General features: G+C 37.9%; 5 protein-coding genes across 5 annotated transcripts; 3 read left to right on the top strand and 2 right to left on the bottom strand.

Moving 5' to 3' along the window:
• Positions 1-8,098: 8,098 nt before the first annotated feature.
• Positions 8,099-8,606, top strand: K444DRAFT_629766 (uncharacterized protein; the record flags this gene model as incomplete). The annotated part of the gene is made up of 3 exons (XM_024883108.1): positions 8,099-8,382; positions 8,463-8,533; positions 8,587-8,606. The coding sequence occupies 3 exons, from the start codon at positions 8,099-8,101 to the stop codon at positions 8,604-8,606; spliced, it is 375 nt and encodes a 124-aa protein (XP_024736810.1).
• A 4,829-nt stretch (positions 8,607-13,435) lies between these two features.
• K444DRAFT_561577 (putative cytochrome P450 monooxygenase) lies at positions 13,436-15,147 on the top strand (the record flags this gene model as incomplete). Its single annotated transcript, XM_024876947.1, has 1 exon — positions 13,436-15,147. The coding sequence occupies one exon, from the start codon at positions 13,436-13,438 to the stop codon at positions 14,915-14,917; it is 1,482 nt and encodes a 493-aa protein (XP_024736809.1). The 3' UTR covers positions 14,918-15,147.
• On the bottom strand, positions 15,035-16,607 carry K444DRAFT_402268 (uncharacterized protein). The gene is made up of 5 exons (XM_024872536.1): positions 16,270-16,607; positions 16,114-16,218; positions 15,813-16,043; positions 15,625-15,767; positions 15,035-15,569 (listed from the first exon to the last, which is right to left on the bottom strand). The coding sequence occupies exons 1-5, from the start codon at positions 16,483-16,485 to the stop codon at positions 15,152-15,154; spliced, it is 1,113 nt and encodes a 370-aa protein (XP_024736808.1). The 5' UTR covers positions 16,486-16,607; the 3' UTR covers positions 15,035-15,151.
• A 906-nt stretch (positions 16,608-17,513) lies between these two features.
• Positions 17,514-19,654, top strand: K444DRAFT_589584 (amino acid transporter). Its single transcript, XM_024878118.1, has 6 exons — positions 17,514-17,733; positions 17,787-17,857; positions 17,906-18,019; positions 18,068-18,150; positions 18,206-18,933; positions 18,980-19,654. Exons 1-6 carry the CDS (start codon positions 17,584-17,586, stop codon positions 19,415-19,417), a joined length of 1,584 nt encoding a protein of 527 aa, XP_024736807.1. The 5' UTR covers positions 17,514-17,583; the 3' UTR covers positions 19,418-19,654.
• A 3,067-nt stretch (positions 19,655-22,721) lies between these two features.
• K444DRAFT_722745 (uncharacterized protein) lies at positions 22,722-23,422 on the bottom strand. The gene has a single exon (XM_024888565.1). It carries the CDS (start codon positions 23,330-23,332, stop codon positions 23,048-23,050), a length of 285 nt encoding a protein of 94 aa, XP_024736806.1. The 5' UTR covers positions 23,333-23,422; the 3' UTR covers positions 22,722-23,047.
• Positions 23,423-26,683: the final 3,261 nt, after the last annotated feature.

The following is a 26,683-nucleotide window of genomic DNA, read 5'->3' as shown; positions in this document are numbered from 1 at the left end:
TTATTAGATAAAAATTAACTTATATCCCAATTAGGTAAATAGGATTTCCGGTAAGACAAAAATCTATAAGGCTAGAATTCGTAATCGAGAAATTATTAATAAGATATACGGAAAGCTAGAAGCTTAGGACAGGCTATACTAAATAGAATAGTAGATTTCTATAGCTTTTCTAATATTTATTATCTATAAGTATATATCTGAATAGGAATAGCTAGTAAGTCGAGTTATAGTTAATATACGGGAATTAAATAATATAGTAATCCCAGATACCTATCTAATACTATTATAAGAGGAAATATTTTAAGGAATTATAGGTTACTAATTTATTATAGTAATAGATATTACTAGTTTCTTTTACTAATAGTATACTTATCCGGAAAGCTAAAAATACCTTATAGTAGTTTCTTATAGAGGCTAGTATACTTTCTGCTATACCTTAATAGGATTTCGGAATACTCCTTTATATATTTAGTACTAAATAAATATTATTCTAAAGAATTTCGAATTCGCAAAAGCTTATATTAATAATATTATTATTACTAATTATGCCTATAAGAAATATCTATAATACCTCAGATTAGTTTTCTTAATATTAGTAAGATATAATATTACTATTAAGGGAAAGAAATGCTTTATTAGTTATTTATTAGTTATAGTTTTGGGCAAGAAGGTAAATTCTTTTAGAATATTTATAATAAAGGAAAAATTAGAAGCTATTATCAAATTAGCTTTCCCGAAGATAGCCAAGAAATTAGAAACCTATTTGGGAATAGCCAGATGGCTTAGAGATAAGGTTCCTTTCTATATATATATTTCCAAGCTACTATAGGATAGGAAGACCGAATTATTTAAGCGGGCTCTAGTAAAAGGAAACCCGAGAAAGACCTTTATAGTACGGGAAGCTTTTATATATCTAACCGGTATAAAGAGAATAGCTTTTATAATACTTTAGAAAGCTCTAATAGCAGATACTATTCTAGTTTATATAAATCCAGAACAAGTACTTTTCTATAACCTTAATACTTCTAAGTAATAAGAAATCGGTACTATTATTTACTATATTAAGAGAGATCTATTATATAAAATAATAAAGAAGATTTCTTACTTACCGAAAACTAAGATAGAGCTAATTATATTTCTATCTAGAACCCTTAAGGATATAGAGACCAGATACTAGCTTATAGAACTCGAAATAGCTAGTTTAGTTTAGGTTATAAGAAAGCTTTATTATATTATTAAATTGAATTAGCTCGCTCTAGTTATAATTTTCACTAATTATTTCTTACTAGTTAGTATTTCTAAGAAATCAAATCTTACTTTAATAGTATTAATAGAAAAATTAAATCTATATCTGGTTTATATAGCTAAATACCTCTCCCGGTTTTAGCTAGATATTCGTTATAAACCAGATAAGGCAAACTTTATACCTAATACTCTTAGCTAATTAGTAATTATTAATAACGAAAAGAAATTAACTAAACTAGTAAATAAGGAAGATAGAGAACTAGATACTTTATTTACTAGTAATATAAACCTAGATAAATCTATTTAAGAAGAATTCTATATAGATTTTAATAAGAATTATATATTTATAGCTACTCTTATTGAAATCTAGCCAGCTTTCAAGAAGTAATTCCTTAATAATTACGAGATTAATAAGTACTAGAATAGAATTCGGACCTAGCTCGAGAAAAATAATACTTTAAAAGAAAACCGGGCTATCTTGCTATTCGAGATCCATAGTAGTTTAATCTATTAATATACCTAGAATAAAATCCCTTAATATTTATATATTTCCCCGAATTATATAAAAGACGTTTTTAACTTGGTTTATAGAAACATATTATACCTAGGACTAGCCAAGATAACTAGAATAGTTAATAAAAGCTTCTTTATCTAGAACCTTATTTAATATCTCGAGAATTAGATCAAGTATTATCCCGAGTACCAGGTTCTTTAAACCAAGCATTATACTCTCTATAGATTAATATAACCGATTCCGGAATCTCTAGGCCCATTTTATATAATTACTATTAACTTCATTTTGGCCTTACTAGAATCCTATAAAGAATTCAAGTACCTTATATTAATTATAGAAAAGATTAATAAAAAATATACCATAATTCTAGGAATAATAACTTGGGATATATAGTAATAGGATAATACCTTAACTAGAAGACTTTTTGACCTTAATTAGGGAATTCCGAAGGTTATTATTTCTGACTATAATATAAAGTTCCTATTAGAAATATAGAAGGAAATATTTAAGAAACTTGATATAAAGCTTCTATTTTTAATAGCCTATTATTTATAGATAAATAGCTAGAGCAAAAGTACTAACTAGATTATTAAGATCTTACTAAGATATTTCTTCTTTTACTTAGAAGATAAAAAGAATTAGCTAAAATATCTTCCGTTTTTATAATTTATACTAAATAATACCTTTTCTACTACTATTAGAAAAGCTTCTAATAAAGCCTTATACGGATTTATAATAAATAATATAGTTGACTTATTTAGTTCTAATTTATTTAGAAAGTTTACGAGAATCCCGGAATATTAGATTTAGGTTTCTAATATTATTATTATAGAATAGATATTAGTAAAAGTATAGTATAATAAATCTAGGAAACCCCTTTTCTTTAATACCGGAAATAAAGTATATATTCGGTTATATAAGAATTACAAGCTCCCGGTAGTAAAAAGTAAGAAGATTTCTTAGTAATACTATAGATTCTTTCTAGTTATCTAGTAATATGGCAGGCTTATATATTATCTAGATATTCCCAAGTATTAGAAGATTTATAATATTTTCTCTATTATATATCTCAAGCCTACCTCAAAAAAAAAGAATTCTTTTAATTAATCTCGGCCTAAATAACCGGATTTAGTATATATTAAAGAAGATACCAAGTATTAGAAATTATAGGAAATCAAAAAGATTATTAATAAATAAACTAGTCCTATAGGATATATTTAATATCTTATTTACTAGAAAAAATATAGTCTTGAAAATAACTAATAGTTTCTACTTATAAAGCTTTAAAATACTAAAGAAGCTATTATAGAATTTAAAGTAAAATAATTAGCTAGTAAAGAAAAGTAATAAGCTATATAAGGAAATTATACTAAGGGAAAGAGGATTTATAAAGAAGAAAAACCACGGAAATCCTAATTATATTATATCCTGGCTCTTTACTATTATAATTATCTATAGAAATATAATATTTATATATAAAAATAAGTCGTATCTAGTATAAAGTAAATATTATTTTAGATATACTTAGCTATTACTATTTTTAAAGCTTCCGCACTTTAATCTTCTATATTTCTTTAATAATATTAATAATAACTTTAACTTTAATATTAAATATTAATTACTATATCTAGAATCTTTTTCTAGAAATCCTAGTACCCTATTTATTTCCCTTGGCCAGAAACTAGATTATAACCCGGTTATCCCGATTTCGGTTCTAGTTACTATGGCTTTAGATAGTAGTACTACTATACCTAAACTATCTCAGGATCCTAATACTACTATACCTGAACTACCCTAGAATTCTAATACTACTATACCTGAACTACTCCAGAATCCTAATACTACTATAACTAAGCCACCCCAGAACTCTAAACTACCTCAGAATCCGGAACCTAAACCGCCTGAGAACCCTACTAAGGGCTCTAGTAAATCTCTAAGAAATTAGCTAATAATAAAAGAAATAGGTCTGGATATATGCCTAAAATCTATAAATGCAAATTTCGGATTAGAATATATACTAGGACTATACTAAGGCAAATCGGGATATAAGAAGTATATAAATAAAGTATAGTAAAATAATATCTAATAGGTTCTGATTTTTAATCCAGAGCCAGAGGAATCCGACTAGAGATTACTATTCGGGATTAATAGTAAATAAATATTTTATCCTAATCTGAAATAGGCAGATTCGTAATAGTTAGACCATACTACCGGAGTCGGAATATTAGTAATTAAAAGCAGAAAGATTAGCTAAAAAACCATAGCTAATTTCGTATTCGTATTTATAGCCGAGGGAAAACTTCTTGAGATATAAGGAAATATTAGCTATTCTTTTCTAGGCCCTAACGAATTACCTCTTATAATCCAAGATATAGTAATATATGAAAACTTACTAGATTAGGAAAACAAAATTAGTACCTAGTCTCTTAAAGATTATATACTTATAAAAGAAGAAGAAAAATAGGCAGATAGGATTCTGAACCCCGGAAAAGTAAGAGTAAAAGCAATTACTTCCCTAATATTACTAACTATTCTAATAATAAAGTAGTCTCTGGGAATTAATCTACTTCCCGAGAAGATTTCCACTATTACTAAGATAGAAAATACAAAGCTTTAGAAAAAGATTTAGTAGATTATAGGCGAGTTCTAGGACTTAGTATAGAAATCTAATATACTAGAAAAAACGAACCGGATTCTAGTAGAAGAATTCTAGAAAGTAGCTAGATAAAGAGTTTCCGAGATTAAGAATTATATTAAATAGCTTATTACGGATATAATAGAGATTTCTATAAAGTTTAAAGAGAATTAAATAAGTAATAAAATCGTTATTATTAATAGATTTATAATAATATTAAAGAAAGTAATATTAGAATTTAATAATTCCAAGAATACTATAGCTAAGAATAGTAAGCCTAGCCCTATAAATAATAATACGGATTCTAAACCTGAACCTAAAGCTAAATCCGGTTCGGATTAGGATAGTAATAATCGGGGATACGGAAAATAAAAAGCTACCTTACTAGCTTTAGCTATTAGTTTAAAAGGCAAGAAATCGGCAAAATCGACTATATAGGATTCCTTAGCCTATAGTTATTATAGTTCCGGAATACTAGATATAGAAAGATTTATTAATTCTAATAATAGTTTAGTAAATTTCCTTAATAAAGAAGAATTAGACTCGCTGCCTCTAGTAAATTCAAAGAAGTACTATAAAATATACGGAAATCTAATAGATTTATACTAATAAAAGCTCGATTTCTAGTAATAAAGTATATTATAAGGAGCCGCTAAACTAAAGCCTCCGAAATTATTAGTAAAAGCAAAATTGAAATTAGTTTAATTTCAAGAACTTCCCAAAGGCAAAGAAATCCTAAAAGACCTTCCTATAGTCTGGAAACCGGAGAGAACTCTAGGCAAGATAGACTATAGCTATAAAATATACTAAAGATATAGCTAGTTTAAGATAAGATTTCTTAGTCCTAGTAAGAAAAGATATAATTAGGTAATAATCTTAGGAGAAATATTAGTATTCCGGGAATCCGAGAAAACTTATTCGAATATCTTACTAGAATATATATAATACTATTACCTAAAGAATAGTTAAGTAAAATAGCTAGTCTAGTACCGGAGTTCTTGGTATATAATATAGCCAGATAAAGAAAACCTAAAAGGCCACTTGGCTAATATATAAGAAATTAATAATATAGTTCTAGTTTACCAAAAGCTACTACTATATTCAGGACTAAAACCCGAGGGCCTAATACTAATTAGATTAGAATTCAAGGGAGAAATCCTGGATAACCCTAATCTTATCTTAAAACCAGAGAGAATTCCGAGCAAATAGGGCTTTAATTACGAAATATACTAAGAAAATAGTACTCTTAAAACAAGATTCCTTAGTTCCCGGAATAGAAAATATAAGCGGAAAGCTATAGAAGAAGAAGCTTTGGTATTTCTAATCTCCGAAATATAAGCCTCTTTACTAATCCTACTTATATATATATTAGGCTCTCGTAAGGAAAATAGTCCTAATAAGTAAATAATTAAATACCAAAATACTTGGTATTTAATATAGAAATCTGGAGCAAATATAAAAAGCTACCTAGCCCTCAAATAGGAAATCCCGACTCCGGTACCCAAATAGAATTCTATTATAATTAATAATAATTAGGATTCTAACTAAGACTATTATAAACTAGATCTAGCTACTAAATCTTAACCCGCCGAATCCCATAATTAAGCCCAAGCTACTAATTCCGATAATCCTGCTAATTCCGATAATTAAGCTTAAGCTACCGATTCCGAGTCTCAAAACTAGTATATCCCACTTACTAAACTTTAGAAAAATCAAGTACCGAATTCGAGTTTCCAAATATTATATTACAAGAGTAACTAGTATATGAGCTAGGTAGAGAATAAAGTATTCCGAGGTCAGGTAACTATAAGAAGAGAAATTAGTCTTATTATTCCTTTTTTACCTAATAATAACGAGATAATTCGGAGTCAGACTAAAAGTATTATATTAGTAGGTATGGAATAATCGGGATTACTAGGCTATTTTCTTTTTTCCTTTTCTTTTTCTTATACGGAAATCTAATATCCCTTATAAAACGGCGGGAATTTAATATCCTTAACAAATCCTAATATACGGATTCTTTTATATATTTTAGTACTAAGCTATATATCTAGCATAGGCGCTAGCTTTTTCAGTTACGGGGAGGTTACTAGGGAATTACGTTCTCGCTTAGCCTTACTCAAATAATAACTTCTCGCTAGACAGAATTTATTAAGCTTTATAATACACTTAAGATTCCAGAGCTTGCCTAGTAATCTTTATTAATTAAGCCATGTTTTACTATTAAATTAATTAGTAAAAAATTAATTAAAAATTAATATATTAACTTATAAATACCCTTTAATTATATACTTAATAGTATATATACGGAGATCCTCGATATTCTCTTATATAGGATTTAGTATCCTTTTTAAGTAGCCTTTCTTAAAAAAAGAAGTTTGCTTATTAAGGGGCCTTAATTCGAAATCGGGGTGATTTTGACTTATATTAAGCTTAATTGAGGAGTCTTAAGACATTTTCGAGTATATATAATATAAAGTAATATAGTAATAGTAATGGTTAATTTTTTATAAGAAATTAAAGTATGAGAAAGAAGTGAAATCGAGGAAAACGGCATATTCTTATAGAAAGTTCTAATATTCTAAAGTCTGCTTTACGATTCTTCTAATTACAAAGATTTGCCTTAGCTCGAAGATTCTAGTCCTTTGATTTCTAATTTCTATCTCTTGTATTAGTAATTTAATATAATCGTAATTTACGGTAGTTCTGGAAATATCGCTAAGGTTCGATTCGCTTACCAAGCGCCACTACCATCTGATTGGGTAGCGAGGTGGCGCTAGGTAACGCTAGGTGCGGGCCTCCCCGAAGCCTTACCCGATTAGGCTAGCTCAATCACGTACACGGATCACGTGCGTTATTCAAGTTATTCATGAATAACTCGAATAATATATGAATAAAATAAGAGTAACGGGTTTTTAGCTTGAATAGAATAAGAGTAACGGCCGTTATTCTACTCTACTCTATTCATTTGACACACTGGGTCAGATGAGAGAACAGAATTCAGCCGTAGAGAGTTTTGCAGTGCCGTCATTAGCAGATTCGTACCAAAACGATTGTGGGTGGTTACGCATAAGCTACCAAGTAATACACCCCCGCGTTACGGACGTTAGGAAGTAAAGCTTAGTTTTGTTTCCTCGAAAGCTGAAAGCTGATGCTACCTCGCAGAAATCTTCCGAACGCCCCGGTGAAACGTTCCAGTTGCAACGTCTCATGTCTACATATCGTGTCTTCGTCTAGAAGTCTGTTTCTTTCTATGTAAGACAGGACGTCTTTCAGTCCAAGCATCAAAAAAAATTCTGATCCCGGTCATGCAAATTTTGTGTTCCTCGAAAATACGAGGTGAACACTCTGATCCACAGTTGCCTTCGTGCGCTGTTGTACAGGCCCAAAACTAGTCAGTCATTAAACCTGTTTTTCTGGTAAATTTCGGATAAGTGCATAGATACTTGGTGAGAAAGCCCTAAGAGTACTGTATGGCAGTCATTTTCAGAGAACTCAGCAGATCAGCAGACTTCATTAAAGGTTTCACGAGAGGCTCTCCGAAGAAGTTGAAGATCGAGATCGCTGATAGTAACTGTGCAACAGCTCATGAGTTTTGGACAGTATATGAAGGGCGCTGCGCTTTTTGAAATGAAGAGTAATCTCGCTCTGTGCCAACTTCAATTTGTATCAATCAACGAGTAATTCACGGAGAACCGTCAACAATGCTATTGTCAACTGCTACCTACCTTCTCCTTCCGGCCGCGGTGCTTGCTGCTCCAGCACCCGTCACTGACATCTCCTCAAGGGGATTGGCCATCCGGGAAGCCGAGGGAGTTGGCTTAGCCAATACCAATGCAAGAGTAGATTGCTTCATCGTCAATTCTGGCGGCCCCGTCAACTGCCGCAAAGGTCCAGGGCTTTCTTACCCTGTCCGCACTACATTCGATGAGGGGACAACCCACACATTCAGCTGTTATGATACGGGCTCGTGTATTGAAGAAAATTGGTACGTCAGACATGATGTTGGAGGGAGAACTGGTTTTCTCTCTGGAATATTAGGATAATGCAGGCTAATCACTTCAACAGTAGCTGGGATTATGCTGTTAATTGGGGATGTTATGTCAATGGGTTTTATACTGATGATACCTGCACCACGGGTAAGTTTCCTGGGACTGTCTTAATAAAATCGAGCCTCTGATTCCTGGTCTAGAAAACCTGGGACATTGCTAGTAATCCCCAGACGCATTCAGGACCAGATCTCGAAGCTGTGCCTTCAAGAATGTGATTGGGAGAGGCGGCTTCTTAGTGCCATGCACGGAAGGGTTTGGTTTGGATAGTTGCGTCATTTGTTTTTGGATTTTGTCATCTTTTAGTCACTCGTTTGTCACGACCTAGGAGGTAGACTGTTGATGGGGGAAAGAAATTAGGGAGCAGATAACAAAAATACACGTTATGACATTTGTCATTCTGGACTGGGTGTCAAACACGAAGTGCCATTGCAAATGGTTCCATGATAGGACTTGTGATGCATGAAACAGAATAAACTGCAAAATAATTTGGGGGTTTGATCCCTAGGGGAGGCGTTTTCTGGCCAGGGTAGGGCATAGTCTAGACTGCAGTTTACTTAGTCTGCACGTGATCTACTTCTATTTTCTTAATCTTAGCTTTAATAACTTCTTCTAAGTACTTAAACTCACTCTCTTATCCTTTAATCTTATATTATAACTTTAAGTATTCAAAAGCCTTAATAATATCTATATTAAGCTTATTTTGCAAGTATAATATTATTAATTTAATACTAGAAAATAAATATTTAGAATTAATTAATATAATAAAAATACTTAAAATAGCTAATATTAGGTAATTAAAATTAGAATAGCTTATTTATTAAGTTTTTTCGAATTACTATAATCTCGAATTAATCTTATATATATCTTTAAAGATATAATATCTCTTATATTTATTCTTAAAACTTAATATAACTTAATAATACTCTTTTTATTATAAGAAAGCATTTTTATTAAAGGCTTTAAATACTAGTATACTAGTTATTAAAAAGATTTAAAAACCAGATTTATAATTATTTTAGAAGCTATTTATTATAACTTATATTTATATAACTTATTTCTTTTTTTAATTAAACTTAATATACTTTACTTTATTTTATATTAGAGTTCAAAATAAGTATAATAATATAAGTAAAACTTTTTATTATTATATTATAATACTTTTTTATTTTAGCCTAACTAGAATTATATATTAATATTATTATTTTATTTTTCTTATATTACTTCTTGCTTTATTTAAATTACTTAAGAATAAAGTTTATTATAAATATAAAAGATATTAATATAGGTGTAATCTAAGCTAATTTATTAAAGAAGTTATAAATATTATATAATATAGCCTAGTATTTATTAAAAAGCTTATTTTTACTAACTTCTTCTAATTAATAATACTTTATATAAGAATTAATAGTTTTATAAATAAGAGAAATAATTATTATTTTAATTATATAAGCTATAAAGTTTTATTTTATTTTATTATTTTATATAAGGTAATTTTATTTACCTAATATTATAAACTCTTATATTCTTTAAATATTACTTTTATATATTTATTATAATGTTATAAAGCTTTTTAATTAGCTTAAACTTTTACTATTAATTAATTTTTTAAGGATCTATTTAAGCTTATTAGGGTTTTTGTTTTCTTTTAAATTCATTTTATTAATAATATAAATAAAAAGTTAATTAATATATTAATTATATAGCTTTAATAATAAAGTTTTTAAGTAATAAAATTATATTTATAAAGTAATTCTGGCTAAGTTAACTAATACTTATAAAATTATTATATAAAGTATATATTAATTAATAAAGCTTATATTATTATTACTTGTATTATTTATAATAATATAATTAAGCTCATATATAATTTTGAAATTATAAATTATATTTATAAATACTCATATAAGATTCTTTCCTTTATAATTATTTTTAATTTCCTTTATAACTAATATAACTTATTTTAGAATTCTTAAATTCGATATATAATAAGTAATAATAATATTAAGAATTAGCTTATTATTTAGGGATATTTATATATTTAGAAAATAAATATATTTTTAAATTATAGCTTAATCTTATTTCTTTTAATTTTAAATTAATAAAATATTTAATTATAAATTATTTTATATATAAAAGAAAGCTAATAATTAATATTTTTATTTAAAAAAAATTAAAAAAAACTCGAAATTCAGGATATTTAATTAATTAATTATAATAATATATTATAAATAGAGATAAATTTAATATATAGAACCTTAATAATATTTTTATATAAAAAAAGACTTTTATTATTAAACTAGTTAGTTTTTAATGCTTTTAAGAATTCTTTATTATGAATTAAATATTTTTTATTTTAGTATCTTAAGCAAAATCCTTTATAATATTATATAGCTTTAAATAATTAAATATAATACTTATTTCCTTACTAATTTTATAATTAGCTAAATAAAATTAATAAAATTAATTTTCTTTTTCTTAAGTATTTATAAATATATATTTTATTTCTTATTTATTTATAAACCCACAAATTTCTTAGAGTTTTTTTGCTTTGCTTTTTGAAAAGAGAAATAAATATATTAAAAAATTTAGAGAGAGTTATAAGATTTAATTTATTTTAAAGCCCCAGATCTAAGCTATCTCTTAATTTAAAATTAATTTTAATATATTAATAATTAAGTGTTTTAATAAATAGGACGCTAAAGGTAGTTCTCTTATAAATTAAGCGAGCTCCCCCCCTCAGACTGAGATCAAACCGCGGTCCAGATCGTAGTCCGGGGCCCCAGACCTCAGTCCTAATTAATCGAACTAGACTGGACTATAACACGATAATACTGGACTAAATAGTCAAAATGCGGTCCGACTGGACTAAGTTTAGACTATTCCCTATCCTGTCTGGCTGAAGAGAGGTTATCACATCAAGCCTCGTGGATCTATGAGCGCGGCTAGGCCAATAATAAATGTATCCAAGTACTGGATATGACACGATCGGTTGGATTTTCTGAAATCACCCTTGTTGAGCTTGTAACCACAAATTGATCGCTACTAAGCGTCAGCATTGATATGACTGTGAGAAGAAACATACGAGGTGCACTACGATGTATCACCGGTGTTAGCTGTGATTGACACATTTATCCATTGAGTGGTACCCCAATTCCACGTTGAAGTCCCCCGGGTCCGCATGCCTAGCACGGTCTAAACAATGTTTGGTAAAGAAGTCGAAATCGATCTTGGTACATTGAAGGCAATACGAAGTAGCCAACGACGACATCCCTTTGCAACTGCCAGGGTAATAGCTGCCAGAAGGTACAGAAATTTTCAGTCGGAGACCAAGTGTCCCCCAGTGAAACAGCGGTGACAACGCCCTGAGCAAAAACTTGCAATAGCGAGAGTTAACTATCCACCTGCGGCTGCCTATCGACCCATTTGGGATCATCGAACGTATTCTGCAAATTAGGGCTGTGCTCAATGAACGGATTGAATGAAATTCGGGTTAGTGACTTGAGTCCAGCGGCGTACGATCAACCCCCGCCAATGTGTCAAATGAATAGAATACGAATGTAGAAGGAAGGGTTCACCCACCAACCGCCCAAACCCACTTCCCGCCCAAGCAAAAAATCGATTTTTCTCTCACCGTTTATAATACTAATAATTAACCAAAATTAATAAAAATTAACTTCTGTTATTTGCTAATACTGTCTCTCCTAATTATAGGAACTCTAATATGAAGAATTATTTTAATTATTCTTTTATATTGCTTCTCGCATATACTTTTATTATAGTGCCGGTATTACCAGCCACCAAACCTCGATATTACTCCATGAGGCGGGATATTATGTTTTCATAATTGCCAAACATCTTCAGGGTAATAAATCCATTGGATATACTTCTCGGTGGTGGGTTTCCCTTTATCTTAAGGACCTTACCTTTGCGAAGCTGGCTGAATGTGAGCGAGACAGAGAATTACGAGAATAGAAAACGTAACTTATAGCAAGTCCAGCGAGCAAGTTCTGGCTGGCACTCGGTTGTTATTTCTCAATTATGCCAAGCCAATGTTTATACGTTTCTACATCCCATTGCTACTGCTCGGGGTTTGATACAGGTGCGTATGAACGCCAGCGACCTCTAGTCATGTGCAGCGTGGCAAAAAAAGGTAAGGTCCTTAAGATAAAGGGAAACCCACCACCGAGAAGTATATCCAATAGATTTATTACCCTGAAGATATTTGGCAATTATGAAAACATAATATCCCGCCTCATGGAGTAATATCGAGGTTTGGTGGCTGGTAATACCAGCACTATAATAAAAGTATATGCGAGGGCCAAACCAAACTTGAATTATTTAATTTCTTTTTTTAGCCTTAGCTTAAAAAAAAAATTCAGATAAAAACTTCAGTATGGTAAGTGTGCCAAGGTATCTCAACGATCTCCTGGAAATGGCAAGATCACTGGGTGCAATCGCCATCTGGGATATACGACCCGCACCGCACCACACACTGCTTGCTCCACGGGCCAACTGCCCATACCCCCCAACCGCCCACCCTAAAACATTCGATTTTTAATTATACCTTCATTATAATTACAAATCCTATTATATATTAATACTTTATAGTATTTTCGATATCCTGACAGCTATATATCTATTTCAAACTAGTAATACGGCTAGAATCGCCATAGGCAGTAATTTTGTTATTTTTGCCCTGCTATCAATTTCCTCACTAGAGCCTCGCTAGAGGTAAAACACCAAAATTTTGTGATTTTTTTTAAAGTACTAGGAAAATGCTAAAAACTTCCTGAATTACTATACCCAGGTCGCTGATTACAAATATCTACTCAAAATTTCGGATTTATGTCGTTGTTGTGAAAAGGGGTGGGCGGTTGGGGGGTATGGGCGGTTGGCCCGTGGATACTTCTATTGGCTTAGTCAGCTCGCCCACGCAACCTGAGAAACCTGGCGGCTTGAACTCATGCTACACCTTACTTCAACGACATCATGCTCAACTTGCCTCTTTTATTCACCCTGGTTTCTACCGTTTTGCTTCTCTACCGCTACGTCATCTACCCAGTCTTTGTCTCCCAACTCTCAAAAATCCCCCCAGCACATTTCACCGCTCCCGTCTCCAGCCTCTGGATCCGCTCGAAGCGCCGAAATGGTAAGACCGGAATACAATCCATCTTTGCAGCTCACAATAGACTTGGTCCGATCGTGCAGTTGAGTCCCAATGAGCTAAGCGTGGCGTCGCTCGATGGCCTGCGCCAAATATATACAGGCGCGTTTGAAAAGACGGTGTGGTATTCTGAACTTGCGAATCTCGGTATTCCTAATCTGGTGTCAATGCTGGAGAACAAACCTCACTCGCTACAAAAACGGATGCTTTCGCATGTTTATTCGAAGTCTTATATCCGTAGCTCTATTGACCTACAGGAGCTGTCGCGCGTGTTGATCGTCGAGAGATTGCTTCCAATACTTCAAAAGGCTGCTGAGAGCGCAGAGCCATTCGATGCATATAGTCTCAATCAGGCACTGGGTGCGGACTTCATGACCTCATACCTATTCGGTACCGGAAATAGCACTGACTTTATCCGCAACATGAAGGCCCGAAAGGAGACGATGCAAAACTTTCGGACCAAGACTCGAGGTCTTCCGGGGAAGGAGAAGGCTTCAAGAGAGCTTGACGCACTCATCCTGTCTCTATGTGAAAGCGCAGGAGCGAGCTCACAAAAGACATTGTCTGGTGCTTCATCACACCCCGTAGTGTACTCCGAACTCTCAACCCGCCTCTCAAAGTCTGGGTCTCCTTTGCCAAATCCCATCAACCTGGCGGTGGCATCAGAAATGCTCGACCACCTTGGCGCGGGAATAGAAACGACACGCATCACACTCACCTATCTCCAATGGGAGCTCTCGCGCGATTCTGGCCTTCAGGCCCAGCTCCGGTCCGAACTCCTGACCCTCCCACCACTATTTTCTCCCAGTTCAGAAGCAAACCTTCCCAACTATGGAGACATCGATGGCTTGCCATTTCTGGAAGCGATCCTTAAAGAGATAATCCGTGTCTACCCCCCCTCACCTGCGCTCCTTCCGCGAGTAACTCCCCAAGGTGGAGCCGTCATTGAAGGCTACACCATTCCTGGGGGTATAACGGTTGGGACTTCAGCACATTGCATGCACCGCAATCCATCCGTGTTCCCCTCCCCTTCAACCTTCGATCCTTTTCGCTGGCTAGGCAAGAGTGAGGTAAAGAGGAGGGAGATGGACAGATGGTGGTGGGGTTTTGGAAGCGGTGGCAGGATGTGTCTTGGGAGTCATTTCGCTACGTATATGTTGAAGGTCCTTATCGTGACGATTTATTCGAATTTTCAGACAGAGATTGTAGATGACGAGGGGATTGAGCAGGAAGATAGTTTCTTGGCAGGTCCGAAGGGGGAGAAGCTTATGCTGACGCTTCGGAAGGTCGAGGAAGTCAAGGAGTAGGAGAGACCGGACTGTATCTTTTTTCCATTTAGCGGAATGATAAATATATCGAAGACGCCTATTTCATATACAAAGTCAACGACGGAAGCCTTCCCTTCGCACCAATGTTTTCGTCCCATGCCCGTAACTCCTCTACCATGAATTTCCCTTAGCCCGACCTTGTAGGCACCCGATATGCTCCTCAAAAGAAATGATAACTTTACATCGTAATATACACCATTTCAAAGTCGAAAATCATCTCGCCTCCCAGATCATAGGCTGCTGCGACCCTTGACTTCTCAACGACCTTCCACCCTCTGTGGTATCTATGGAATCCTGTAATCGTGAGCTCGGAAATTTCGCAGGCTGCGGCATCGGTAGAGGTTCGGGCGGCAGAGTCGGCAAGGGTAGTTTCTTTGCTATCGAACGCATCTTGAACCTATCCCTTGAAGAGCTTGTGCTGAATAACCATGGTTCATCCCTTTCGTATCCTACGCCTCCTGTTGTGAAGCCTTGGACAAATGATTTGAGACAAGGTATGGTCGCTGACATGAGAGAGTAACCAAGGTATATTTCTTGAAAGAGTATAACGGGGACGATTGCGGTACCAGAGCTGGATATCCGTATGTAATTGGATTGAAAGCGGAGGTAGAGAATCGAGAATATAATAAGCCTGCGCAAATGTACCGGGTCAGCAAGAGCAATATACGAGCAGCTGTAGAACCCACGGAAGTCTAGAAGAGAAGGCGATAACAACGAGGTTCTTCTTTCGTGTAGCCATATGCAAGCCGTTGAGGAAGACGAGTGGCAGGACGAAGATTGCGCTTTCGGTGAGTATATCGACAACCATAATTGCTTTTAATCGTACCAACTGTGGGCTATCAGCAAAGTCATGACGTTACAATGAGGGACGAACATGATTGAGACATTGTGCTTCTCCTCTACCAAGCACATAATCCGGCGAACATCGCACCGAAAGCGTCAGGGCTGCCGCAAAACCCCAGAGAGCGACAACGAGGATCGCCAAATGGGTGGCCAGTTTCTTCCTTCTTCTCTCCCAAGAGAACAATGACCGGATAACGAGGAGGACTGATAGCTTCGAGAGGAACAGTGATACCAGAAAGAGGGTTCGACTTGCAAGAACAGCCTGAGATGCTACTGTCAGTAGCAGGGCTACATACTGGAGGAACGTAGGGACAATGGGGATGAATCCTCACACTCGCCATTCGAGCTTGCTCCGTCCCAGTGACCAATGCCAAATTCTTCCCCAGACCGTTGTTCAACGCGACAAAAACGGAGCTCCACTGCCCGACCCCCACAACCTAGGAACCTAGTCAATACCACAACATCAGGACTGGCGGCAGATTTCATACATGCGCTAGAGCCAGGACAGCATCATCCAGTGCGAGTCGCCTCCACTTGACGAACAACAGCCTGACCGCAAAGATCAGAAACGAGAAGGCCAGAGAGAGAATCGTAACAATAATGATAGGTGCGCTGTTGTTGACCGAAGTAACGAGGGCGAATCGATTTCCCGTTGGAGCTGCTGGTAATGGTAGTGCAGACATGCTCTGGCGAATCTCGGCCATTCACGAGCAATATCGATAGTACATCGGGTTCGGTCATCAGCCCAGGGAGAGCTTCACATCTCTCGGAAGCATCGAGCGGAAGGACAGAGGAATCTATGACTGATATGAACAGCTGAGCAACACGGCATTTTTCAGCAGCGTTTTATGCTACTGAATCCACGTGGAGATTATGCCGCACTTGGCGATGTGGCTGAAATCCGACCGGTCGGGCTGCAGGTTTGTTTTGTTTTTTTTGGTGGGGAAGGATGCCTGCTACTTGTGCTGCCGCCCGTCGATTGGATAGGTGCAGAAAACAAATTGCTCGAAAGGGGGTTTCAGAGAGTGAAGAACACTTGGCTGAATACGCCGAAAGGAAAATGGTAGAAAGATGCATAACCGCCTACAAGGGAGGTGATCTTCATTTGCTGAAGCCCTTTTCGTACAAAGCCTAGCGTCTTGTTCCCCAAAACCCAGCATATTGGCACACTACCCTGGCTCCTGACACCCTTGATATAGGGGCGGAGCCTTCTAGGCTTGGTGAGACCGTGAGATGATTTCTCAAGGATCATCTCCTGGGAGGGCTCAAAGGCATGTCAAGGTCTCTCCAGCTGAGGCGCACAATGTTCCACCAAAAAGTGGAGGCATCGACAGAATCAACTGGTCCTGAAAGAGGATTGGGTTTGGTTGCACAAACAGCGGGGGCGGGCCAGCCCGACCCAACTCATGCGTGAGTCAAGCTGCTGGGACTCTCCAGGTTTTGCCTTCAGAGCTCCAATCGAGATGCAAGCCAAGTAAACTTACCACAGCGAGGACGCATCGAACTCGGTTCCAGCGTTCCGCGGTCCGTACGGAGGTAAACGTACTCCATTGGGGCTGTTCGGCCGTGGGCTTGCAACGTCGGCCGCTCAATGGGCACGACTCAGAATAGCGTCCGTCCTTATGCCCGTCCCAGCCTCTCATTCGCAGGGTTGCATATTCGGTGCGGGGAAAGAGGGAGTGGAGTGAGGACCATTCGTTTTTTTAAAGTTAGGCTCTTCCCTCCCACACCTCGGCCGTAAATCTAGCTGTGCTTCCTAGCTTCTCGTGTTAGAGTTCGAGCTCTCACTTACTTGCGCGATCATGTCGAAAAAACCAGGCGACGCCGTGCTCGAGGACAGCCTTGGCAATGGCGATGTACTCGACGACGCCGATCTTGTGACGTCAGAGAAGCGGGGGACTGAATTTGATACTCGGGACATGAACCGCATGGGCAAATTGCCACAATTGAGAGTAGGTCTTTTGTTTGCACTGTGCAGAGGCGCATTGACTGAAGCTTTTACCAGCGGAACTTTCGCTTCCCATCCATCTTCGGATACTCGGTGGTCCTCGGTGCAACCTGGGAATTCGCACTCGTGTACGGCCCTCATATTGTATGATTTGGACCTGGCTGATCCAACTACAGCATCGTGGCTCTCTCGTTGACCAACGGGGGGACAGCCGGTGGCATTTGGATGTTTTTCGTTGTTTGTGTGGGAATGTACTTCGTGGTCCTATCCATGGCGGAAATGGCCTCGATGTAACCAGTCTCTTATGCCGCGTTGCTACACATCGCTGACTGATATAGGGCGCCAACCTCCGGAGGACAATATCACTGGGTTTCTGAGTTTGCGCCGCCGAAGTATCAGAAATTCCTCAGCTACATGGTCGGTACGTGGTATCCCAACATTCTTCAATTCCGAAGTGGTTGCTAATGAAAAAAAAGGTTGGTTTGCTGTGATTGGATGGCAAGCCGCCATGGCCAGTATTTCCTTTGCGTGTGCTCAACAATTTGAAGGGCTCATCGCTTTGAATGTACCCAATTATGTTGTTCAAGGATGGCATGGAACCCTCCTTAGTATTGGTGTCACTATCTTTGCTATGGTGTGGAACACTGTGCTCGTGAGAAAGCTTCCCTTGGTCGAAGGCATTATAGTCATCCTACACATCTTCGGATTCTTTGCCTTCGTCGTCGTTTTGTGGGTCATGGCTCCACGGTCCGATCCTAAAGAAGTCTGGACCGACTTCCAGGACAATGGCGGTTGGGGAAGTATTGGTCTATCTTGTCTGGTTGGCATGACCGGTCCCGTTATTACCTTGATTGGAGCAGATTCAGCATGCCACCTGTCCGAAGAGCTGAAAGACGCCTCATACGTGCTTCCAAGGTCCATGGTAGCCACTGCCACTGTGAACTATATTCTGGGATTTGTCATGACAATTACCGTCATGTCAACTCTCGGTGATGTAACCTCAGTCCTCACCACCACGACCGGCCAGCCCTACATCCAAGTTGTCTTGAATGCGACTCAGTCTCGTGTTGGGACATCGATCCTGACGGCACTAGTAGCTATTTTGCTCCTATTCTCAGCTGTCAATTTGGTCACAACATCTTCTCGCCAGCTCTTCGCCTTCGCCCGGGATAAGGGACTTCCCTTTTCAAGTACCCTTGCCTATGTAAGTTCGCTGAATTCCCACAGCGAAAACGTGTTGACAGTTTTAGGTACGTCCAAACTGGGATATTCCTCTAAACGCTGTGCTGGCAACTTTGATGTTCAGCACACTCCTCAGTCTTATCATCATCGGCTCCACCATCGCGTTCAATATCATCATCTCAATCGGTCAAGTTGGGACCGTCGCCTCGTACATTGTTGCTATCGCCTGCATTGCGAGGAAGCGAATAATGGGAGAAACCCTTCTACCATCTAGATTCAGCCTTGGACGAGCCGGTCTAGCGATCAACACCATTGCGCTATGCTTCTTGACTCTGGCATTTGTGTTTCCCTTCTTCCCGGCTTCCCCGCATCCGAATGCAGCGGCAATGAATTGGAATATTCTAATAACGGGATTCGTTATCGTCGTAGCGCTCATATACTACTTCCTCAAAGCAAAGAACATATACCGTGGGCCGGTTGAGTACGTCAAGCGATTATCACAATAGAAGAAACGAAATTGTCTTGAACTTGTCTTTCGTCGCTTTCCTGTGGGATCCTTCTTGCATTAATAGTTCTCTCAACAGCTTGCCTAGCAACACTCTCTAGGTAGCCCTAGGTGAGACAGCAACTATCGTACGATGCATTCACCGAGCCGGCATTAGACGCGCGTTCTTGCTTCTCATACATCCCTATAGCAGGTTGCATTTTTCTTGAAAAGACCACTTTCTACCTTTCCAATCGGCCGTTTTCCCGCTTTCGCCCGAAAACGATGTTGTCCCCAGACTCCCCGTCCAAAACGAGATTGCACATGTTCATCTTTCCCCAAAAATTCACTAAAGCGTGATAATATGATCATCTTTCATCGAAAATGCATCTCTTATTTCCATTTCTTATCGAAGAGACACGTCTTTTAAAAGAAATCACGGAAGGCACGTCAGATGCATATGTAGCAGAGGGCACGTTCCCCCGAGGAATCTCTTCTCTTCTTGTGTTTTTGTCTTAATGCTTGCGTGTCTTGCGAGGTATTATTAACCTAAAGAAATTGATTTCAATCTAGGCTCATCTTATTCGATTGTCTAGCATACCTTTGCGTCCCGTCCATGACGAGATCCTGCTTGTGTAAGAAGCAGCCAAGGACGAGCACCCGCAAGCCCGGACACAGGTGGTGTGGCATGCGAGCCAAGAGTATTCGCGTCGCGAGGACAATAAGACCCCGTGGCTTAACCATATGCAGCGGCCATTCCTCTTTCAAAACCGGCCGCTAGGTATCGTTAAAGCTTTAGCACAGAAGCCTAAATCCTCTCCCAATAACGACTACGTTCTCGAGCGCTGTCGTGGAGCTCCCCCCTAGAGCCCAGCCGTTAATGAAGCCAAGTTCCGGATCTTGATAAGGAAGAGAGAAGGAGATCAACGTTGTTCAGTCTGTCGGCATGACTCAGTCCCATTCATGCAGATTTTGTTCCCAAAAGGGGCGGCCATGGGGACCATCTACAAGGGCCGTTCACAACTCGAGCGTTTCCAAAATAGACGCAGCAAGCTTCGAATAGCCATGACTTCGTGCAATTAACCACTAACAAACGCACATGGGATGTTTGAATCGCCCCCGGTCCAAATATTTGCAAGGAAAGTTATTCGCAATATCAAAACTTGACATCAACACGTAAAAAGAGACACCATCGAAGAGTTGCGAATAGTGACGACTTCATCTTGTGCTCTTTACGAGAATAGAACCGTTAGATCTGCTTGGCCCTCGCATGAACAAGACGTGCTGTGGACTTCTACACCAAGGATGGAACGCTAGGAGCTTATGCCAGAAATCTGATTCTCATCCCGGATTATGATGTGGGATTCACAGTTCTGGGTGCGGGGTTCTCGGTGAATGCGGATGTAGGCGTTGGACTTGCCATTGACGTAAAGGGAAGGCCATCTCCCGAACGCCTTCAAATTCCAACCTCACAATCCACGTGCGTTACTGCTGGAGCGGTATGTAAATTATAGACAGTACTCGCTTCTTTACAATCTAACAACAGGAAATCGAGGGGAAAATCTGGAAGAATAGCGTGCCCTCAACCACCCTTACTCTGGACTACTGCCGCCCAGCAGATTCCGAAGGCTGCTAAGATTGGACCCCTTTCTGTTCAATACGCTCGACCTACAACAAAGTGTAGTGCCTGGTCTGGGTGGGCTTAGACGTATTCTATCGGACAACAGGGAGCAAGTTGACTGCAATTTTTAATCCGACTGCCACTTGGTCAGGCACTACTTTATTCCAGATTTGTAACAGCAACGCTACTACCCCTCCCACGGTCCAAGCCTGGAGAGTGTTCTGAGGTGAGCCATTCTTTGAGGTAGATGTTGAAGTAGACGCGAAGACCGGAGATGGAGCAATGCTTTGGGGAACTCGATGTTGGAGCTGTTGTCGTTATTGGACTCTCATTTGTTAGCGTAGGAGTACTTCTGTCGGTGCAAATCGGAAGACTCTAGGAAGCGAGCGTCGATTCGATAACATCTGTGCCCGCAACAATAAATATAGGGGGTGGATTACAAAGCAACATCTACGCCAGCTAAAGTAAGAGTCGTGATGTGTGGTGGTGTCGAAGATAGGTTGGCGGTCACAGAAAGTGTAGCTACAGTCTGCGATCGTGGTACCGCCGAGTGAACATTTCACTGTTGTGCTTCTGAAATATAGAAGAATAGGGTTAGTTAACCTTCAACGTGAAAGATATCTATGGGCTATCTCTAGAATAGTTAAGAAGTGGGGAAACAAACAGAGGACTAGTAATAGAGGGGTATATAGCTGTCATGGGACCTTGGATGAAGGCGAATGACTACGAAAGAAGCAGACCACTGAATCGCAGGTTGATTTTGGACAACCGAAGAGATACGTCGTCGCAGTGGCTTCTTGGGCTGCTTAAATGATTCTCTAGAAAGCTAAGAAGGGTTTAGGAGCTGCCTCACCGAGGTTATCACGGCTACAACACCTGAGGTAGGGATTTCCTGATTGAAATAAAGCGATTCTGTACTATGTGCTCCGAATCTTAAAAAGGAAAAGCTGGGAAGAACGAACGAAGCCATGGAGAGGAGTAACATTTTTGCTCCACGGCAATTAAGAGTGCTTTCTGGAAACTTTGCGCCATGACAAGGAATTTGGGGAGGGAGAGCGGTTGCAATATAATACACTCGAACCAAGCTATCGAAGACTGCAGCACAACTTCCAGTGCCAACTCAATCGAGGTGAGAGAATACTTAATGAGTCTTCATAGGGCAACTCTTACAGTGTGTTGTAACTCATTGAGATCCGCATGGATTTCTAGCTGGCCCGCTCCCTCTCTGATCCAAAATGCACTTACTTACGTCAGGCGGGTTTATATCATCCGTTACATGTTTGACATGGCAGGGACAGAATGATATCTATATTATTGGATGGTTTCGATACATCCACGGCAAGGATGTCGCTCGTGTGGACTATGCTGATGGGACAATTGTTTCTATTTAATATAATCCAGTTGCATAGACTTGCCTGAACACTGTTTGATCCCTGCTCCGTCCAAACATCCCTACATACTTAGCAATTAGTCGAGGCGTGGTAGATCGCACTCGGCTGAAGCGTGGTGGTATGTCGCTTGGTCCTTCAAGCTATTCCTTGGTGCTATTCCAAGACCCGCCTTTCTTAATTTTATTTCCCGCAAGTATTATACGAACCCGTGCCGTGAAAGAGGGTCCTATAAAGTCAACCAGATTGGGTGCTTTTGAAGCCTTTCTACATTCACTTGAGAAATTCAGAGTTCTGCAGACAGATCTGAACCCCCGCGGACAGGTAATTATGGATTCACCGTGTTTCCAATACATTGGGGATCTTGGATTTTGCATTACTCATATGCTTTCTTTCTACACCACAACCACCAATGGCTCTTCATCTCTCCTTTCCATCCATTGATTGGCCGCAAAAACAATATCCGTGCATCCTTTCAGCAGAAAACCCCGCTTCTGCGCGAAGGCTTCAGTAATCTCCAATCCACTGGTAAGCCAGGGGTTAGACCAAGCCACGATACCGAGCTCCCGAGCTGCAAACTTATTTGAACACCCAGTTGAAACAAATAATACTTCATCAGCCTTACTCAATGGCCCCGATTCAATCAACTTTTCAGATGCCACTTGGGCTGCAGGGCTACTGCAATCCAACTCATCAATATATTCCCAGTCAAATCGGCAACCAAACCTCCTTCATCTATAAGTCCTTCTACGAACGCTGAGATCAGATTGTCGCGTAGCTTTCGAGAGGGGAACAAGTCAATCCAGGAGAAATGGGGGGTCTGTTGCTGGAGGGATGTAGGAATAAGAGACTCCGGCAGGAAACCAACAATACTACTACTGACGCCTAGACCAGGGCAACTAGAAGGTGAGGACGTGGAAGTCTGCATGGCTAATATAATTCAGTAGTTTATCAAAATACCGCGCGCGACGTTGAGTGCTATGACAGGAAGAAGTGCATGGTCAAGACTCAGTGGGAAGGAATTGGGATTGGTTGCCCGGTCCATGTCACTGAGAATCAAAGCGCTCGAGGCTGAAGTCCCTTGATGACTCTCAGTATGAGCATCTGGCTGGACGATTGAGCGAGGACACCCGAAGTATCAATGTAGAAGCTGGATTGGGGAGGCTGCTGTGTGTCTGGTCCTGGACTGTGAGCTGGAAAGCTAGCACCACCGTCGCTCGTACTTTTGAGAGCTTGCGCCTGCCTGATGAGCATCGTTAGCTGTTTCGTATATTAATTCGACATAATACAGAGGTACTAGGCAACAGATTCTCACGACATCATGCAAGTGCTCCACCTCCGAAAGCCGAATTTGCGGTTCAAACAGTGGACAAGGACTGGGGACTCACGGTAAGCTTTTTGATTCAATCGATTCTGTCTCTATTTTCGCTCCTTCGTGTTATTAATGCCTGTCCAATCATCACCGACTTCCGTAGCCTATACCTCACTTTAATTCGGAGTCATTCGAAAAGAGAACCATTGCATACCTCGGCGAGTTGCTTCGCAGGCATCAGCCTTATTTCTCCTGAAGGAGGGAGTAATCCATCAGAAGACATCGGAACACGAAGCTGTAGCTCATAGACACAGCATAACACGAGGAAAACGGCGGGCAATCTCAGCAACTGAGCACTACTTATGCGAATGGATGACCGCAAGAGTTGATTCTTTAGCAGGTGTGTTTCGGAGAGGTTGAGAAATTGTCGGAATCGCTTAATTTTGTGGCTCATGCAACTGGCTGACATCGCTTATTTCAGGGGTTTATTTTGGTGCCCCATCGGTCACCACTTTCGGAGGAGGCACAAAGACGCAAGCGTTCATCGCACTCGAGCCACCCAGAACCATGCCTTGATTGAAGTTAAACCCCCTGTCATTGACCAATGGCTATCTTGAGTCATTAAGCCAAAGCCTCTTCTTGACTCCGTGCAATAACTAACCTGGGGCTGGCTCATAAACTTTCAGTCAGTTTCCTTCCAAACAACCTGCCGAATGAAGCTATTTTCTTGACTCTTGGGTCCCCGGCGCGGTCTTCACCAGCATCGGTGACCAGAACTTGAACACTTGGGTTCTCGGTGAGTCGATTTGCTACGGCTAGTCCCACTGTTCCGCCTCCGACAACGATGAAATCATATTCAAGCACCATTTTCAGGACAATCTAGCTTCTGCGCCTATCATATAGAACTTCGACGTTTCCGAAACAAATTGATGCTTCTTGCGACTAGCATAACGAATCTAGATATCTTGACAAGAGATGGAGGGAGAGCGCTTGAAACCTCAGAAGAGATGCTAAATGCAATATTTGAGAATCGCCAAGTTATAACGGGGTTCAGCGTCCGAGAGATTCAAAGTCAGTTTGTATTCAACCTGTTTGCAATACGCGCGTTAGCTGTTACTAGCGTCGACGACATAGTACAATATTAATAAGAGGATACTAGAATGTCATGTCGCCTGGTAAGTGTGAAGACCAAGGGGTTGCTAATACTCAATGAGAGGTTTGGATTGAATGTCGACCTGCTAGGTGTGGCGGCGGAGCTAGAGCAATTGGAACGAGGCGTAAAGATCTCTATTTCTTGTATTGTAGAATATAAAGCTAAAGAGAAGAGAGAGTGAGAGAAAGAGTAAATAAAGAGAGAAGTACAAGCTAAAACGACTGAAACGACTAAAACGCCCGCCTAACAAGTAAAACTAGTTAAGTAACTACTAACCTTATATAATACTAGCTAGTACTATTATACTAAATTTAGTATATTAAAGAATAATTAAGGTAATTAATTATTATTTAATTATTAACCTTTAAGAAAAAAAAGTTAATTATTAAACTAATTATAATTAAATATATTTAATTATTTTTAATTATTATATAAAAGTTATATAAATAATAAATACTCTTTTATTTCTTGAAATAATATATAATTAATATTAATAAAAATAAAGATTTAAAGGTTAATTAATTTCTAAAAAGAGAAAAAGGAAATAAAGTAATATATATATATAGATTATTTATTATAAATATTATATAATTAGAGAAGTTAAAACTCTTATTATAATACTTATATATAAAGATAATTAAAGTAAGTAAAAGTATAGTACTAGTTATAATAATAAAGCTAATATATTAAAATGAAATATAATAATTTCTAGATCTTATTAATTAAAATCTAAAGTTAAAAATAAAAGAAATAAAATATAATAGTATTGGTTTACTAGTAATGCATGGCACCGTTATATAGGCGTGGAAATACTGGTTATATTAGTTAGTAAAGTTATTATTATTTAGAAGTAGGGATTATAGTATTATAATATTAATATGTAATCCCTAAATCTGCTAAGCCTAAAGGGGTCTAGTCTACTAGTCGAGTTACTAATGGGATACGAGGTTACATAACCATATCCCGTATCCTATATCCCATTACCTATATCCCATTGCCTATATCCCGTATTCCGTATCCCGTAACTATATATATAACTCCCAAAGAAATAGCTATACTAATACTAGAAACTCTCTAAAAACGCAAAAAATAGTATCTTCCTCTAATTATATACAAATTCCCTAATTCGGCCTAGTACCAGATTTCTCAAATACTCTATATATCCATATTACTTCTGAGGTTTTAGTTATATACTAAAGGCTATAGCCTTTTATATATGATTTCCCCTTCTATAATATCCTCCTATTTCATATATCCATTTCTTGCTCTATTTATACTTGATTCATTCCTCTATATCTAATTATATAGTATTCGTATTAATTAGGTATTTGAGGGTATTTATTAGCTTCGATTTTATTATGAAATCGGCAGGATTTAATTCTCCCTTAATTCATTTGACTTCTATAATCTCTTATTATTTATATACCTAGTAAAGGCATATTATATTAATTATTAGTTACTTTTCTCGAATAGTTCCTAATTTAACAAGGCATTCGTATAATGACTTCGAATCCGTATAGACTACTAGTAATAGTTCTATTTCTAGTACTCTATTAATTATAGATTTAACTAAAGTACTCATATTAAAGCTATAAGCCATATTATAGAGTTCCGAAGCTAGAATGCTTCTAGTAATTCTTTTATATTTAGTAGAGAACTAGTAAATAATATTAGTATATTTAGTTCCGTCTACTAGAACTAGAATATATCCGATTTGGGAGAAGAGATCTCTATTATTTATAAATGAAGTATTTGTAAAAATAATTAAATATAAGGACTTCTTTACTAGCTTTACGAATCTCAGTTCTCTAGCA

This window comes from Hyaloscypha bicolor, assembly GCF_002865645.1.
Source record: "Hyaloscypha bicolor E unplaced genomic scaffold K444scaffold_73, whole genome shotgun sequence".
Classification (NCBI taxonomy): Eukaryota; Fungi; Ascomycota; class Leotiomycetes; order Helotiales; family Hyaloscyphaceae; genus Hyaloscypha; species Hyaloscypha bicolor.
This window is presented reverse-complemented; position numbering and strand designations above follow the sequence as displayed.